The sequence below is a fragment of the Coccinella septempunctata genome, chromosome 3 (assembly GCF_907165205.1).
Source record: "Coccinella septempunctata chromosome 3, icCocSept1.1, whole genome shotgun sequence".
NCBI lineage: Eukaryota > Metazoa > Arthropoda > Insecta > Coleoptera > Coccinellidae > Coccinella > Coccinella septempunctata.
In genome coordinates, this window is record NC_058191.1 from 27,456,583 (window position 1) to 27,475,209 (window position 18,627).

The window sequence follows — 18,627 nt, forward strand, 5'->3', positions numbered from 1 at the left end:
TGACAGAAGGTAGAACTCATCAAAATAACCAAAAATTATCTATATAAAATATCCAAGATGGCTGAGATACAACCCCTAGAAGTTCGACAAAATTTCATTGAATTCCAAGTACGGGGCTGTGGAAGGTGACTCCGGCATCGCAAAAACGAAACAAAACATAAACATATGGCTGGACAATGAATGGTTCAGTTCATCGGTTTAGATGCATCACTGCATCAGGTCACTTTTGAGAGAATCATAATTGTTGTATCGTGTAATTTGGGATGAAAAAAAAAATGTAGAAAATCTAGACACTTTCTTGAAAGTGCTTATGTTAGTTATGTGTTATGTTGAAAGAGTGCTATGCTGTTTCCCCATTTCATCCTATTTTTACTACGATTGTTGCAATGTTCGAACAAGAAGATTGTGATGCCCATTGTGAAAAAATTTAAACGAATTTTATTGGTGAGATTTTGAAGTATTATTCCATTTTTTTAAACTTGTGTCCTAAGTCTCTTCTGTCAGTTGGTATCGAAATGAGCCATTTCATATAATCGTGTGAGTTACTTAAAAATAATGACAACAATTCGGCAATCATAAGTTTTCATTTTCATTACCACGTGAATATCGAACGAGCCAATATCCTAAACGAAACCATATGGTCGAATCAGGAGATAAGCTAACAAACGGTCTAGGGTCGTATTAGATTCTATTTCAGTAATCATTTTAAATTTTTTGATTCAACTTTGTCATTTTGATAGTTTTGTATAGGTGATTTTTGGTGAAACGCTTCAGTTTGACCAGTTCTACCTTCTGTTGAAAAAAATGCCTCATCTTCAAATACACCCTGTATCCATTACGAAAATATACCATTTCCAGGTGTAATACAGAAATGATCAATTTATGTTCACAAAACATCACTCGTATTTAAGAATAGTCAAATTTATTTCAAAAAACATCAAATTTAATTTCAGAAATGTCACTTGAAATTTATTCATAAAAATGCTTGTTAATTGGTAACGCTGCATTTTTTCGAAGACGCACCGGTTCACAATTTTTCGCAGAATGAATGATTAAATGAATAAATCGAGGAATATCGCCGATATCTTCAATCAAAAAAAGTTTCTGACCCTCAAGTGCTGGGGTCAGTCAGTTTCTGTCGGTCCGAAAGCCTTAAGTGGAAGGGGTTGGAAACAAATAATTTCTGATATTCTCAACTCAAATTCAAATAAATTCCCAGAATCGATTGCGTCTTTCAGAAGTAATCACGAAAAAACTGAATTATGGGAGTACCATTTGGGGCCTGTTCCGATATTGCTGTTAGTACTGGCCCGCAATCGAATAACAATAGAACTCGAACGACTGGGCCAATAGGCATCGTTTCTGAAATACTGACAGTACTGTTCAAGAATATCGGAACAGACGGTTGGAGGAAAGGGCCCTCGGATCGAAGGTTTCACTTCAGGCATTAGAATCTATATAACGCACTTGCTAAATAAATAACTATCTTAGAAGGGTTTTTAGAAAAAAGGCATTCCTGACTCTTCTTTATATACGTCATTCACACTTAAGGGGAAAAAATACCTCAAGAATCTCCGTTCAAAAACGGCTTTCACTAGTTTTTAAGGTAATAGTTGGGGAGCCGAAGAGGGAAATTCGGAATTTACTCGAGCGTGTCAGATTAATACGGGGAGAGATGGTCCCTGTATATATAGGAGGAATTGCCAAGAACAGTCTGTCAGAATCATTGTACATACTCGAGCGTGTGAGGTTAAGATATATGTGGTTAATTACATGTTGAAAAGTATATATTCTCTTAATCTGACGATTTAAGCCTGAGGAAAATGTGTGGGAGGGCGCCAAAGTTGCAAAAAAACGTCACGTGTACATTCTCGAGCGCGTTGGAGTTTTTTTATTTTGAAGCTAATGATTCAAGTTTTTTTGAATTATATCCTCCCCTGGGCTTCGAATCTTTTCCGCATTCATGAAAATTGTACAGCATAACAGTTCCTACAAATTTTATCTCAAGCAATTTTTTCTACGTTTTTGAGATATATGGCGATTAATGTACATTAGACTGGGATTCTACATTGACCTTGACCTTTCGCATGTGTGGCTAAGCTCCTCGCCCTTATCGCCTTCTAACTCGAAAACGTTTAAGAGTAGGCAAAATTGCTTCAGACGGAAGTTGTATAGAATTTTATTATCTACAATTTTCATAATGAATACAAAAACGATTAGAGGTACAGGTTAGGAGATATTAAAAAAAAACGCATTTTCATCATTTCCAAAGTGTCAGATTAAGAAACCCCCTCCCCTTGATTAGTGTCAGATTAATGAGGCAACACCTATACAACACCAAAATTAACCATCTGTATGAAAATCTGACACGCTCGATTATGTACAAGTAACGATTTTTTTACATTTTCAAAGGACCGCTGTGACCTTGCGTCACTTCCAAATTTTCAGTCCCTTGAAAAGTAGCTTCCTTTGGGTCCAATTAACATATCCTCCAAAAATCTGACACGTTCGAGAATTTTTTTTTCACCATTTTCAACTCTTCCGTACGTCCAGCCCCACCGCGCAAACTGTCAGATAAGCGTGAATTCATTATCAAAGGCACGTAGGGCATATACAATATCTTAATCTGGCACCCTCGAGTATGTACACCTGACGATATTTTTTACATCTTTGAGAACCTTCACACGCTTTCCCCACCCCTGAAAGTGCATACTTCATAGAACCTTTTTTTTTCTACCATCTAATCCACGCTCGATTGATTCCCGATTTAGCATCGTCAGCTCCACAACTATAAAGGACGTCTTAATGTCACCATGTCTCTTTTTTTCCACTTTAGTTGGTATTTTATGAAAAAAGAAGTTTAAAAATTTAAAACCTTAGTGTCTGTAAAACTTGTTTTCACAATCATTTTTCGACGGTTTTTCAACATATTTCGATGAAATATCGGGGGGTGACATCGGCGATTCAATTCATAATAATATATTGTAAAAATTTTCATAATGATGTACAGGATGTACCAAGTTCGAGGGCCTATTAGACGTTTCTGGAGAACTGGACCTATTAGAAATCCGAAAATTGGGATTATGATATTGTTCGACATTATCTACTGAGCTAAAATATTCTTGAAGCGTGAGCACTTTCAGTTATACAGGGATTGGAAATAAATTTTTCAAAATTTTTTTTTCTATTTTGTCGTTTCTGATATGATAGAGTATTCAATTTCGAATATATTTCTGTTCAAATCATATTTAAAAAAAAATTGTTTCGGAAAAATTTACGTTCATTCCCTGTATAACTGAAAGTGCTTATGATTCAAGAATATTTTAGCCTCGATTTCAGCTCAGTTGATAGTGTCGAACGATATCATGATCCAAATTTTCCGATTTCAAGAAGTCCAGTTCTCCAGAAACGTCCAAAAGGCCCTCGAACTTGGTACACCTTGTATACTAAAAGTACGCTGAAATTCAGGAATAAATGAAAATTATTCAAGATTCCTAATGTTACCTCTTGCGTGGTACTTTCCATTTTTCAATTGTATCAGTTCGTAATTCAGGCTATTGCTCAAAAATGTTGATCATTTCCGTTTTTGGGGTAGCATCCGTAAAACAACCAATGTCGATCGTTTTGATCCCGAATCGTATATGTACTACTTCCTCTATCTTTCTTAACAGTCAATTTTCGTCAGGAATAGTTTGAATGAGTGACAGCTATAGTTATGAATTTGAAGAACGAGCAGAACCCTTTCACTTTCTCTCAGTACCTATCTTTGAATTTTCTCAATTCATTTCTCTGGAAAACTCTTCTCAACAAGTTAATTCTTTCTTAAGGAACCACCCCTTTTTTCCGCTTATACATAATTTTCAGCAAAACTCTCTATAAATAAGAGAGATTTCATTATTCCTTGTCTTTGGATAAGCTGATTTCTGTCATCTTACTACCCTGTGTTACTTATCAAGCTGAATATATCAAAATAGATTTGAAATTTCTTTTTATTTCCATGAAGTCCATTGGGATTTCTAGAAATGAAAATCATAAAATGAAGGAAGGTAGTTAAATTTCTTGAGTACCTCACACCATAAAGTTCCGCGTGAAGCAATATGCGGGCTGAAATTTTATTGAAAAATAATCGCCCAAATTAATCGATTCAATCATCATAACCGCATTAACTCATTATACCTTTCGATAATAAGATCAATTGTGAGCTATACAAGATCAGTTGAGATGAAAAACTCCAAGTGGCATCTTCATCTACTATTACTACTCTTTTTTGAGAGTGGCTTTATTTCCACTAGCGATTATTGTAAGTATACTTTTTTCATCCCAGGTGGCCAAGATAGTAAAGAACTGTTAGCGAATTTTTGAGGAGGGCAAGAATAGTATTAATATCAAATCATCATTTGACACAAGTTGAAGCAATTTTTAGGCTATACAGGGTGAGTTTTTGAGTCATATAAATATTTCAACAGTAGATTTTTCAGATCAAAATAAACACTCTTTCCCCTTACCTTTTTTCCGAATCAGCTCGGCTTAAAAGATACAGGCTGTTGAAAAACCATATAATGATGATATTTTTGTTCTATCTCACGTTTTTCGGAATTTCTGAATATAGTTTTTCATTCATTTGATAAATCTTTTTTGGACACAAGATATCACCCACGTCTTCCAGATTTTTCATTATAACCATTACGTACCATAAAAATACCAACCAAAATCTCGAAACTAAGTAGTAAAAGTAAAATAAAAGTATATTTTATGCGCCGATTTCGAATAATTTGATGTTCGAAAATAAAAAATATCTGTGATATTCAGAAAATTGGGTACCTGAAAATTGGGCTCCACAGGTGTGTAGATTTGGCGTGTTATTCTGTAGGGAATTTTTTTTCTCCAGGGGTGGTATAGCTCATCATGAAAACTATATTTTTTTATCGGGGCCGAGTGTTTCTTTTGACCTCAAAAATCTACTGTTAAAATATTTGTACGATTCAAAAACTCACGCTGTATAAATGAGAATATTTTTGGGATGGGCTCATTCTCTGGAATATTGTTTGAAAAAAAATCAAGTCGATAGCTTAGATAGAAACAAAATTATGCACCCATGTACAGGCTGGGCAAAATTCGTCTACTGGGGAGATCTCGAGAACTACAGCAGCTTAAAGGAAACGGGCTCTTTTCCTGAGTAATCCAAATCTGAAAACAGAACCAGCCTATCATTTCTAGATTTTGAGTTATGAGCAAAAATTGAAAATTGATAATTGAGTCATTTTCAATAATCTGAAGTAAAAATGAAAAGTGATTCGACAATCGTTAATTCCGATGACAGAGTATTGAGTCCACGAAAAATGAATGCTTATCTACAAAAGTCATTATGGCAAAGCTCACCTACTTGTTATCTGACTGAAAAAAAACTTTGACTACGCCACTGCATTCTACATGAGAAAGTGTCTGAAAATGTATCATTTTTTTTTCGATATGACTGAAACTTTGCGAAATAGAGGCTCCAATTAAAAAAGCCGAAAAATGAGTTTTCACTTATAACTTGAAAGAAAAGAAGATACGGTTTCGGGCATTATCCATCTTTTGAAAATCTAGATCGGAAACGTGCCATCAATTTTTCCCTAGCTCTAACGGTTACAGAACTGCCATTCAATCTCATCGAATTTTGCCCACCCGTACAATAAATTTTGTTTGAGATGATAGTTTAAGAGTTATGGTATGTGTTCCAGTGGCGGCTCGTGGTCATGAGAGCTGAGGAGGCTAATAGTTTTCGAGGAGTGTTGGAACAAACTCTTATCAGTCAATAAAGTATACTTCTTCAACATAATGAAAAGTTGTCAGTTCTAAGATTAATTTTGAATGCAAGAGGATGCTATATGCTCCTTTTACTTGTTATGCCTTTCGATAGATCGCGGTAAATTTTTCAATTGTGAAAACCCCGTTTTGAACCATGCAGTATATTCTGTTTGATGAGAAAATAAATATGGCCAGCAAAATAATTTTTCCCGTTTGATCGATCCAGTTAACCAATCACATTTATCGTACCAAACAACATTGAAACTTCTATTCTGGCGCTTTCGGTAGACTTTAGTGTAATTAAATTTGGTGGAGGTCTTGTAAAGGTTTTAACAACGTGTACAGTTAATTTTCAATATTCAATTCCATTTTATTTTTTGATCCGTATCAGTACTTACCCCTAACGCCCTAACAAAACAACCTATCTTAACAAGAATATATCACAAATTTCCCGAAGTTCCAGTTCTCTACGAAGTCGTTACATTCAAATTGAAAATTGAAATCATAACAACTACCGCCGGACAACGCCCCTACCGTCGGAGATCAAGCGAATATAGTCGAAGACGGCACGAAAGAATCAATGGAGAACAGGGGAGCTGAGCCTCCTCTGGTACATTTTACGGGCGAATATGGTACAGTAAGTCAGCTGAATTCTTGTTCGGTTAGTATGCGAGTCCAGAGAACGTATGCGTGAGTCACACTATCAACGGAGGCAGCAGGCCCAACAGCCTCCGTCCGAATAGGCAGTACTAGGAAATATTCACATTCGACGCGGCGGACGCGTACGCAGCCGGTGGATTGTATGATTGTTATGCTGGATTTTTATGAGCGGAGGACCGAAAAATGAACTAATTTTTATCTGAATATCTAGTTCAGGTGTTCGGAAAATTTATATAGAAATTACTTTCTGAAAATGAGGACATGCCCGAAGTGAATGTATTTTAGCTCTAAGCTTTATGAGGAGGCTTAGCCTCCCTTGCCTCCTCTGACGAGCCGCCCTTGATGTGTTCAGTGAAAAGATTGTGAAATATTTAAAAATATCATTTTCACCATACTCTTCAGAAACTTTCTTGTTGCAGCTTGTAGAATCACTCTGTGAAATTTGGCCAGAGATAATTTGCATACCATGTAAAATGAAATAGAAAACTATACTCCATTCACTTTTATTTTAGCACTCGGTTGACCATGGAAATTTGACACATTTCACTATGTATAGTACGAAAATGTGGGGTTATGAAGCTTGTCAAAACATTTTTGTTTTAAATCAACGCTATGTTGCCCGTTCTACGTAAAAGTTTCTGTTATTACGTATTTTATCACAATGTCGAATCTCTTCGGAAAATATGTGACTAACATAATTGAAGTTCCAGTTATTTGCATTGAAAATACAAGAGATCCGTATAATATCATAATATGCACTAGCTTCAGGAGAGTTCATGTTCGTTATCTTCTTTGGCTAAAGTTTGAATAGGTTACATCCGAGGTTACATCAGTTGTAGATTTAAAAAAGATTAACCCGAAGATAAAATGCATATGATGTAGTGGTTATCTCTCGAAGGAATTAACAGATAATTACAAGAATGTTAAATTATTCAACAAAAATCATCTTGCATCAATGGAAGTAGAAGGAATTAAAGGAAGTTTCAAGTCAAGATGAACTTCACCTTTGAACAAAAATTTCACATGAATAAACAATTACAGGACAGCTGCCGCGTATTTGTGGCAGTTCATCTTAATACAATGATATAATAATAATTGGGTATTTATTGGTATCTTAAGACATTTACAATTACAATGTATAGGACAGTTCAAAATCAAATCAATTTTCGGAACTTATTCTACGATGACATTCATCAAAAATCCTGTAGTGAACTTTTCGCATTAATTCACTCAAACAAAAAATTCTCAAATGCCACCACTTTTTTGGGTCTCCCAATTGAAGGAAATTCTTTGCCATCCTCTTCATTTACAATCTTTCTGATTTTGGAAATATTCAGCTGAAATATAAGTCGTTTAGATTCAGATGAAACATTATATAAATTCTCTTTCATTGAATATGTTCGCTACCATCTGACGTATTGTGGATTTTAGAATATCAGGGTATAACTATTTGAATGAGCGGACCTGAATTCTAAATAGCACTTCCTGAAACTCTGTCTCTTTGTCAATCACTTTCGGCATTTTCGTAATAAAAATTGATATAAGTTGTGGCAACGACGTTATGACTTTAACGACATTTCATGAGTGCCAACCTAACTCCGTTCTATTTACAAAAACTTGAGAAAATTATTTCATGGCCAACCGACTGCTAAAATAAATGTGAATGGAGTATATTGTCTTAAACTCCTGACTATTAACTCTTTTTTGATTTTTTTACAGACGATGTAGACAAAACTATTAAGGTGGATTTATCGTATGAAGGAAAAACCGCTTCGGGATTTAAACAGTTCTTGAAAGATGCATTGGAAAAATGTGATCTCATTCCAGGAAAGTATGTTGAACTTTTGATCACCCCACCGGAAGGTGCAGAAATCGACTATACCGAAAACCTTATTAAAGTTATGGAAGATGTTCTCCCAAGTTACATGAACGCAACTGATACAGTCCTCAAAATTACCTCAGTCGTGAACGATATTTCGGATTTCCTGGAGGACATTAAAGTGGACATCATTAGTGGATTCGCAGACGCTAAGAGTTTATACTCAGATATACAAAGAATCACTGAGCCTTACGTGTTGAAAATAGTGTCAATGTATGACGAATTCCATACCAAATTAACCGCAATACTGGAGGATGCTATTGCATCCTGCAAACATTGCTCAGATGCCGCAGACGCGATAAGTTTCATCCTGAATTTGGACCTACCAAATGGAACGACTCATGACTACGTTGACCAAATACTTGATTATGCAAATATATATTTGAAAGAGAAATATTCGGCATTTGCCATCGATAAAATTATCCTCGAGAATAGAGACGGAACGATGAGGAATGCCCAGTTGCTAGTCAAGTTATTACCCAATGCACAAAACGACGTTACGAAACTAAAACTTGATTTATCCTCTGGAGATGTAGACACAGAGATACTTATACAAAGACTCATTTCGAAATCAATATCGATCGATGTGGAGTCAAGATGTGAACCAATAGATATCCAAGTAATACCAGATAAAAAAGGTGAAAAAGCAATAGAAGATATAAAGAGGATTTTCCAAAAAGTTCTCCAAGCTTTTTCACCTGAAAAAAAGTACATAATAACACAACTCACCGCTGAAACAAACATTGAAAATACATTCGCCCTTCAAATCGAATGCCCACGAGCTAAATCCGTAAACGACCGAAAGTTAAGAATGAGAAAGAGGAGTTTATTATTCGGATTCAAGAACGAGATAATAATCGATCTTACACGACCAGGAGTAAGTGTAGAAACAGACCTTCAAAAGAGTATCCCACAGATTCTATCTAAAATACAGGCGGAATTAAAAACCAGTAACTATGTGAGTCTAAGTTTCAGTGTGCGAACGCCACCCAAACAAGGTTCGGGCTACATTAGGATCGCACAGAACGAACTCTTGCTTGCTCTGAAGAAGTATTTCAAGGATTGCCAGATTAATGTTGCTGCTAGACCGTTGATAGGTTTTGGAGGTTTTCTATCTCAAATAGTTTTCGATGTATCTCTAGAACAAAGGATGAGTGGAGGCAGCATCCTAGGAAATGGAATCGAAATCTTATTGGATCTTTTCTCACCAGGCATCAATGTGATTTCTGAAGTGCGTACTATTATACTTAATCTGTTGCCCAAAATAACCGCAGATATACGATTAGGAAAGACTGTTTCGTTCAGTCTGAAGGTAAGACCCCCGAAAAGTTCGAATTCGGGCTTCTTGCAAAAAATGCAAGACAAGATCCGGCTACAACTCAAAACTTATTTTCCTAATTGCGGTATATCTGTGTCGCCTAAAAATAATAATGTCGGAAATGGAGACTATCTGATTTTCCTCGTAGAATTGCAACCGTTTTATAATATTGCAACTACTCCACCAACTGGAAATTTCGAAATAAATCTAGAGACTCCTGGTGCTTCCCTCGAATCACAAATTTCAATTCATTTACCAAGTGTACTTCCCAAATTGCAGAATTTATTGGACAGTAACAAACCTGCTTCCTTATCTTTGTCGGTTAAACCTCCCAGAAATTTCGGATCTAATTATATATCACTAATAAAGCACCAACTTACAGTTATAATGCAGAGGAAAATTCCAAATAGAAAAATTTCCATAATCCCCGTCAAAGAAAATCCTTCTGAAATTTCATTCAACGTCAATATACTCCCAAAACTAGACGATTCAAATTTTCCATCAATTGCCGATATCAATTTGGGAATAAAAGGAATTGACCTGAAGAAAGAAATAAATGCCTTCTTGTCAAATCTCCCGCCGAACTTCCAGAAAAATTTGGATAGACGCATTCCTCAAACCTTTGAAATCGTAGTTGAAACTTCCCCGTCTGAAGGAACCCCATCAATCGATAGATATTTGGAAGAAATAAAAGAAATACTCAACAAGCGTTTCCCCAGCTGTTATATATCGATAAGTGGTAAGGTTGAAAGTGGCCTCCAACCAAATACTATCATGACAATCTTCGAAGTACTACTTCAGCCAGGAAGAAAGGATCAGGTTGCTTTTCTACCAGGTTCTTGGTTGAAAAACAAGTTAGATTTCAACGGGGACATTAACGGACTTATCTCTGAAATACAATTTATACTGAAAAATACCTCATCGGCTGCTAGTCAACAGTTGAAGCAAAACAAGACAGTTGGTTTCAGTTACGAGATAGTAATAGAAGAAGATACAACGAAGATCGATCTGGAGGTTATTGCTTCCACTATTTTGTCACAATTGATCGATGTTTTCCCAGATTTCCGGTTAGATACCACTATAAACTGCATAGAGGATACGGAAAATTTCATAAAAAAGGGAGAAATAAACATACTCATACAACCGGAACAAAGAAATGAAGATGTTCAGTGGGTAAGCTACCCCAATAGATTCGTATTGGAATTGTTCAGAGAAGGTGCCACAGTGGACTCTCAAATGAAAAAGGTAATCGCACAGTTGTTCGGAAAAATTGGTGGAGATTCAAATAAAGATGACTCTCACATAGTTCAGTTCCTCATAAAACCACCGAAGAATTCCGACGAGAAATTCATGTATTTCACATCAGACCGAATCATGGATAATCTCTGCAGATATTTCCCCGAATATTTCATCGAAATTATTTCGAATGCAATAATGGGCGATCAGAATAGCATTACGGAAATCGTACTAAACGTCAGATTATATCCGGGAAGGACACCTGAAGAAATCAGCATTTCGACTGGAGAAAGTCCGGGTATTTTTGAACTTGACGTCACGAAAACTACGGGAAGCCCCATTGTACAAATCGGTATATGGATGCAATCTAACTTGGGAAGGATAATCACCGAACTCAAGTCAAAACCCGTCATTCTTATTTTCAACATTGAGCCTATAGAAAACTCAAGAATTGAATATCAAATCATGAAATTGAATGAAATCAAAGAATTGATCCTGAACTTATTTATCAATCACAATATACGTTTCGAGGTGAGAGGAGTCCAGGATAGAAGGGGTTTCGTTAAGCGTACAGATGTTGTAGTAAAAATCCAACCAAATTTTAAAGAAATGACTGATACAGGATTTCTCGGAGGAATCCTATGGGACGCTGATGAAAATTCGTTCCAAATAGAAAGACCACCGCGAGACCTTACATGGGATATGACTATACGAAATGAATCCGTGTGTGAGATGACAATAAGGCCCGATGACAATATAGCAATGGCCGTTGATTCTGAAATTAGAAAAATTTTAATCGATATAAGGAATGCATTGAAGGTTGAGAAAATGTACCAAGCTGGATTCCTTTTGCAATTTCCTGGGGGTATTTCTAAGCAAAAATTACAATTCATATCGAAGTTAATGGTCGAACACTTCGAACATTTCAACGATAATTACATATTCAAGACCAACATACTAGATGAACAGATTGATAAAGATTCAGTGACGAAAGCGAAGATCATTGTCGACATAACATCACCAAAACGAACAGAAATTCACATCGGTTCAGCAGAAAAAGGGCAGAATATTCTGGAGGCAATAAAACAAAAATTGGCTGAAACAAAGAAGAAAATGATGGATTCGTTAAATCAAGGACAGAAAGCAGATATTGTTCTCAATTTCTCGAAACCAAAAAGTCCATCATCGAAATTCGTAGAGGAAACTCTAGCAATATTAGATCAAGAACTTAGTGTGATTTATCCCGATATAGAACACATTTTGAGTATCGAGTCTTTTGAATCCTCGTCATTTTCGGTCAAGGTCACATTGAAAGGATCGCTCTCTCAAATATTGCCACCTAAGAAATCGACCCATTTTAATGTTTGGGTCGGAGGTCCAGGAGCAACTCCTGAAAAAAGAATAGAAGATACTTTGAACTCCTGGTCACCTATTTTGAAAACTTTCCTCGATGATCGCAGAAAATTAACATTTGTTATGGACATAGACCTCACAACGGAATCGAATGAGGCGGAAGTTCGAAAAATAATGGAGAATTTGAAAGCGTCCATAAAGCGGAGGTTCCCCACAACTTGCATAGGTATCACGCCTTTCTTGTCCAGGAACTTGGACAAATCAATATATAAGATCGAATTCGAGGTAGATATCGAGTCATATATCATCGATGGATCTTCAGCAGTCGAAAACATCGTACTGGACCTTTCCAATCCAAGCCGTCCTATCAAGTCGCAGTTGAAAGAAACTCTTCCGAATATAATCCGCGACGTTCAGAAACATTTAGATCAGATGAAACCAACCGTTCTTAATTTGAATATTCGTCCTCCTGAGGAATCAACAGAAAACTTTATGGACATAATTTCTGAAGTAATTGCGCCTTCATTAACGTCTCCGTTCTGTGGTTGCAAAAAGAATTGGATGGCCAAACCTGACTTCGACTTCAATGGTTACTTGATCGACATCTCAATGAGTATAACATTTGAACCATCCAAGCGTTCTAAACTTGAAAAACCGACGCAATGTGCAGAGGATATTGATATAGATTTGACGAAACCTGGTAGTAAGTTGGAGGTAGAATTCGATAGAATTTTCCCCACAATGTTCACGGAGGTTCAAGTATACTTAGAGCAAGGAAAAACGGTGACTTTGGTTTTCCAACTAGCTCTTCCTCCAAACAGTGCTCTGAAACAGATCTCAGAATCTTTGATGGGGATACTTCAGAATTACTTCCCCTACAACGAAGTTTCCATTGCGATTCAACAAAAGAGCGATAATGTGAAATCTTCCGCGACCTTGACCGTAACAGTACTACCTGAGAAGGATCCTCTTCCTTCTTCAAATATTGATATACCTCTGGACTTGTCACAAGCGTATAGCGTCCAATTCAGTTTAGCAGAATTGGCTAAGATGTACAAGTCGCGACTACATGCTTTGTTGCAGCAACAGAGCACCCTTACTGTAGGCCTTAGGATAAATCCTCCTAGAGGAGTTGGCGACAACTTCCTCGAAACACTTACTACATATGTAATGGAGGCAATCAATGGGGTCATAAAAAATAAAACGATCCAGGTGCAGAGTAAAGCAGCCAAGAATTCGAAAGGAGCATATATCAAAATAAGGACGGTCATTACTATCTCTTAGCTCGAGTTTTCAAAATAATTGAAGTAGGCATATTGAAAAAGCCTCTATTTTTATTCAAGTAATTGCTGTAGATCCTCCTATAGTCTTGTAAATTAAAGGGAATTTAACATGGAGTTCTTTTTTTACCAATAGTCCACTTAGAGAAAATTAATACGAATTTCCTAAGAATAAATTGTGCAGATACTTTTATACAATGTTCCTATTGCTTTTCTCTCATCCCAAGATTTCAAAACATAAACAAGACTGAAATCCACAGAGTGCTAAATGTTATAAAATATTCAGAAATCACCTAGCAGATCAGCAGATGGATCGTTATGTAGACATTTTTTTCAACGATAATTTTGGCGCCCTCTCCCTAGATCCGGGCCTGATAACCGCTCACGAAAGGGATTATACGTTATACAGATAGCATATTTATTGACCTACGGCCTCAGATGACGCATAAACACCCACATATGTCGATAGATGGCGCATACCATCTGTATATTTTACAGTGACTATTGTTAGAAACACTGTTGTATATTTCTTCGAATAATATTGCCATTTCTCATACAAAGATGACAAAATCCCAAACGAAAGGTGTCTCACATTTGCCTGGGCGTATCAAATGAATTAGGAATTGACGGAGTTAGGGTGTGTTTATACAGAGTTTCTACAATTTATAAAAGAATTTTACAAGAATTTGAACCTTGGAAAGGAACCAACTCATTGGCAGAGATGACGTTCACGTCATCGCTGTCTGCCAATTCATTTGATTTCTTAGGTCTTCTTATTCTTCTTGGATCTTAGTAGGCTTACATAGATTACCCACCATTAGACTAACTGCTTCATTCATTCATTCATTCATTGATGTATCCCGTTACCGGGAATAAATCTACAAAAGACAAAAACAAAAAAAATATCAAAGGTGCGAACAGATTTGTGATTTCTTAGTGCTTATTACGACTGTGACTCAAGAGACCCAACCCGCCCAACCGTGACGTGCAGATCGTTCCACACTCAAGTCAAGGATAGTCACCAACCAGATCTGGCCGCCACTGTATCCTTCTGGAGTCTCCATTATAACTGTGTACCAAAGACCACCACTGTGACCTGTCCTACGCTACTTGTTCCCAGTTATGATTGGCATTAACTGATTTTAGGGATTGATGTAGTATATCCTTACACCGCTTATACTGGCCTCCTTGTTTTCGGGCTCCCTCTGTGAACTCGCCATGCAGAGCTATTTTGGGGAGTCTTGTGTCTTGCATCCTCAGAATGTGGTCGCTCCATCTGAGTCGGGCCCTCGTTACTTGAGTCTCAATTGTTGTACAACTCGCGCGTTGCAAGACTTCTGCATTCGAAACTTTGTGGAACCATCTGATGTGCATTATTTGTCGTAGATGACGTTGTTGTGTTTGTTCATCTGTTTAATATGTCGCCTGTAGGGCGTCCAGCTTTCGCTTCCGTAAAGAAGCGTTGGGAGGACGACCGCTTTGTAAACAGCTGTTTTGGTCTTTAGATTGAGGTCGTGATTTTGAAACACTCTGACCTTTAGCTTCCAGAATGCACGTGATGCCGAATTGATACGGTTGTGTATTTCCGTGTCTAGGTTAGCCCTAGTATTAATGAAGCTTCCCAAGTATTCGAACTGCTCGACCTGTTCCAGAGTTTCATTCTCCAGGCTGATATGTGTTTGAAGGCTTTCTGACGGACTTACCAGGATTTTGGTTTTGTCGATATTAAGTCTAAGGCCTAAAGCTTCGTATATAACTAAGTGGTGATTCCTACAGCAAGTATCAGGATAAAACACAAGAGCTCATTATTCTCTACAGGGTCCGACTTGTACATACATATTTTTAAACAGCAGATTCTTGAGATCGAAAGAAACACTGTTTTTATTACCATTTATTCCAATTCGGCCTAGATAAAAAGATATAGCATTTCAAGTTTTCATAATAAGCTATGCCACCCCTGGAAACCTGACAAGAATTAGCTGTATATGGTACCTACTTGCTCAAAATATCAAATCTCTTTCAACGATGCATCTTACTAAAACAGGTGGTTCCTATATCTTCTTGGACTAGATACTTTCAATGTGAGAATACCGATAATTTTTTTGTAGTTTCAATTCATCATGATCTCATGATTGAATTCAATATTTGTTCCTTAGTTTATTGGCAAGACAACAATAAGTAGAGTGTAGTTATATTGGCTTTCTGTGAAACTTTCCTATAGTTCGCAGTCTTCCATAAATTCATTCTAATTTTCCTAATTCAAATTTCTCAATAAAAATGATTTTTATCTATAACAAAATTGCAAACATTTGTATGTGATTCAAATATTGATAATAGCGTACAGAGAAAATTCAATCAAGGTGCAGCAGATTGCACAAAGTTACTGTAGATCTAAAACATCCTATTTACGAAGAGAGAAGGATCGGAAATTTCTTTTCGCTTGATTGCCTTAATTCATGACATGAAGGACAGGACCCTTTCAACGAGTATTTTCTCAAGTTCACATTGAATTTCTTATATATGGTTGCATTAGTCTTCACCCCATACTGACTAGAGCGCTAGAGCGTGGGTTTAGATGACGTCAACGACGATGTTTCGAATGGATGAATGGACGAGGTTTAGAATACTTATTTGTTTTGGCAATTTGCTTTTATTCTTGTTCAACCTCATTTGTTCACTCAAGGATGTTGTGAAAAAGAAGTGGATTTTTATGTCGACATTCATGAAACTGAAACAATAAATTACTAATTTCATTGAAATATTCCAGAGCACACACATTTATGCTTTTGTATGATTTATTACGTGATATAAAAACATAAGTTTTCTGGAGATATTTCATGATGGTTCAAATTAAATGAACCTAAATATCTATGAGGTAAGCCAGGGATATAACAAAAGTGTAAACACTGTAAACATTCAAAGAAAAAATTACAAAATAAAAATTTTTTTCACTTTCGTAGGATTTCAATTAATATGGGTAGCTCTTATATTTCATGATGGGAATTGCTTGTTTATTCACCACCTGCCTAAAATATGAACGCAAAAGTTCTAAAAACCAATATCTACATATTGTTTCCAGTAATCCTAAATGTAAACCTTGATAAATTGTATCTGTGGTGTGTCTATCTGTGACATCTTAGCTACAAAAAAGAAGAAATTATTTTTTAGTTGTTTGTTTGTGGAGCCACTTGATCGAAAATGTTCTCAGCTGAATAACTTGGTAACAGCTTATCCCTGCAAAGTTAAGTGAGCTAAGAAATCTTTAAATACATAAAACCCTTCCTTTCAGTTGGAGGGTTCAAGTAATCTCTGTAATCGTCTTATGATAACATTAGCACTGATACTAAACTACACCCACCAACTTCTTCTGGATACAAGTACGACGCCAATGTTGCTATTATGTCGACATTTATAAAATATTTATTATTTTAATATACTGCTCCACAAGTGTTAGGGATATCGTATTCAATCGTTTTTAAAAGTATGTAGTCTTCGAGAAAATCGTTGTAAAATCATTTGAAACTCAATAACAACTTGAATCGATCCAATAAAAATCAGTATGAGACATTTCGTCAATCTGGTCGCCTTTTTTCTGAAGTTTGGTTCTTTGCATATGCTTCATGAATGTTCTTATTTTGAAATGAAGTGAGTTTATCAACGGCTTCGATTTGAAACGAGTTTTCTGAAAATGCCAAGACGTAAATTAACAAACGCTGAGGCTAATATGGCTATCGGAATGCTACAGGGTGGCCTAACTCAGGTTGTTGTAGCGGAAAGTCAGCCAATGTGTGATATCTCGACTTTGGAATAGGTTCAGGGAGACAGGTTCCGTGTTGGAAAGACCAAGGTCCAAGTTTCCATCAGACGACGTTTGAGAGAGGTGAATCTAGGTTCTAGACGTCCATTAAGAGGAGTTCCATTAACACGTGGCCATAAGCGTCAAAGAGTGGAATGGGCAAGGCAACATATCTATTGGAACGATCAATGGCGTAGTGTCCTTTTCACTGATGAATCCAGATATGGACAATCCCACGCATACCCCGTTATCGTCGCTATGTCCAAGAAGTCCATCCATTCAGAGGGGGTAGTGTTATGGTATGGGCCGGGATATGTTTCAACGGGCGCACAGATCTACACATTTGTCCTGGGAATATGACAGCCTTACACTATAGGGAGCATGTCATAGACAATGTTGTGCCAAATTTTCACGCTGCTATTGGTGAAACTTTTCAATTTCTAGACGACAACGCTAGACCGCACCGTGCAGCCATAGTTGAGAATGCGCGCGAGGAGCTTGGTGTATTTCACATTTACCAATACCTTCACACTCACCAGATTTGAATTGCATAGAACATGCATGGGATATGCTCCAAAGAAGATTAGATAATCATCAACCTACCCCAGAATCCTTAAATGACCTGAGAGAGCCTCTGCCCCGTATATGGAACCAAATTCCTCAAGAAATGTTCAACAACCTCATGTGTAGTATGCAAAGAAGATGTCAAGCTGTTATTGATGCCAGCGGAGGCCATATATTGTATTGATAGTCTTAAAATGCTTGAATTCTCTGGGAATAAAATTTCGTTATTTTACTCGATTGTTCTTAACCACCCTGTATACGCTGCAGACCTACAGGCTAAAATTAATTTGCAACTTGAAATCATATTAATATGAATTTTCATCACAAAAATCTTATTTTAACAATATTTTTTTGCAATTTAAGTCAATATCCCTAACTCATGTGGAGCAGTCTATAAACATAACCAACAATTGAATTCATTATGCTACTTATGTTGGAAGTTATGCATGAGAAACCCTTTTTATCAACGTGTGTGTATCAATGTGTGTAAAATTTGCTAAGGTTCTACACAAGATTGAAGCCTGAATGGGTGATGGACCTTGGAGAGCGAAACACGTCATATGGGTGCCAAACTAATTACTTTTAGCTCTCATTCAGAGCTTTTATTAACTATAGTGACTCCCTCAATTTTCATCAATCAATGGTCAATGAATGGGCACCAAGAGGTCGAATCCAACATAATCAGGACGATCTTCAGAAACAGCCACCTTACTTGCGCGTTTGGAATGTGGTGGTGCTCTTGCGTCAAGTA

General features: G+C 36.7%; 1 protein-coding gene across 1 annotated transcript; it reads left to right on the forward strand.

Moving 5' to 3' along the window:
• Positions 1-4,150: 4,150 nt before the first annotated feature.
• Positions 4,151-13,633, forward strand: LOC123310017. The gene is made up of 2 exons (XM_044893375.1): positions 4,151-4,300; positions 8,170-13,633. The coding sequence occupies exons 1-2, from the start codon at positions 4,222-4,224 to the stop codon at positions 13,518-13,520; spliced, it is 5,430 nt and encodes a 1,809-aa protein (XP_044749310.1). The 5' UTR covers positions 4,151-4,221; the 3' UTR covers positions 13,521-13,633.
• The last annotated feature ends 4,994 nt before the right edge of the window (positions 13,634-18,627 follow it).

What these genes read in the sequence shown, in the direction of transcription:
- LOC123310017 (XM_044893375.1), top strand. Translation starts at nt 4,222, where the DNA reads ATGAAAAACTCCAAGTGGCATCTTCATCTACTATTACTACTCTTTTTT. An exon ending in TATTTCCACTAGCGATTATT is followed by an intron (nt 4,301 to 8,169) that starts GTAAGTATACTT and finishes ATTTTTTTACAG; the next exon opens with ACGATGTAGACAAAACTATT.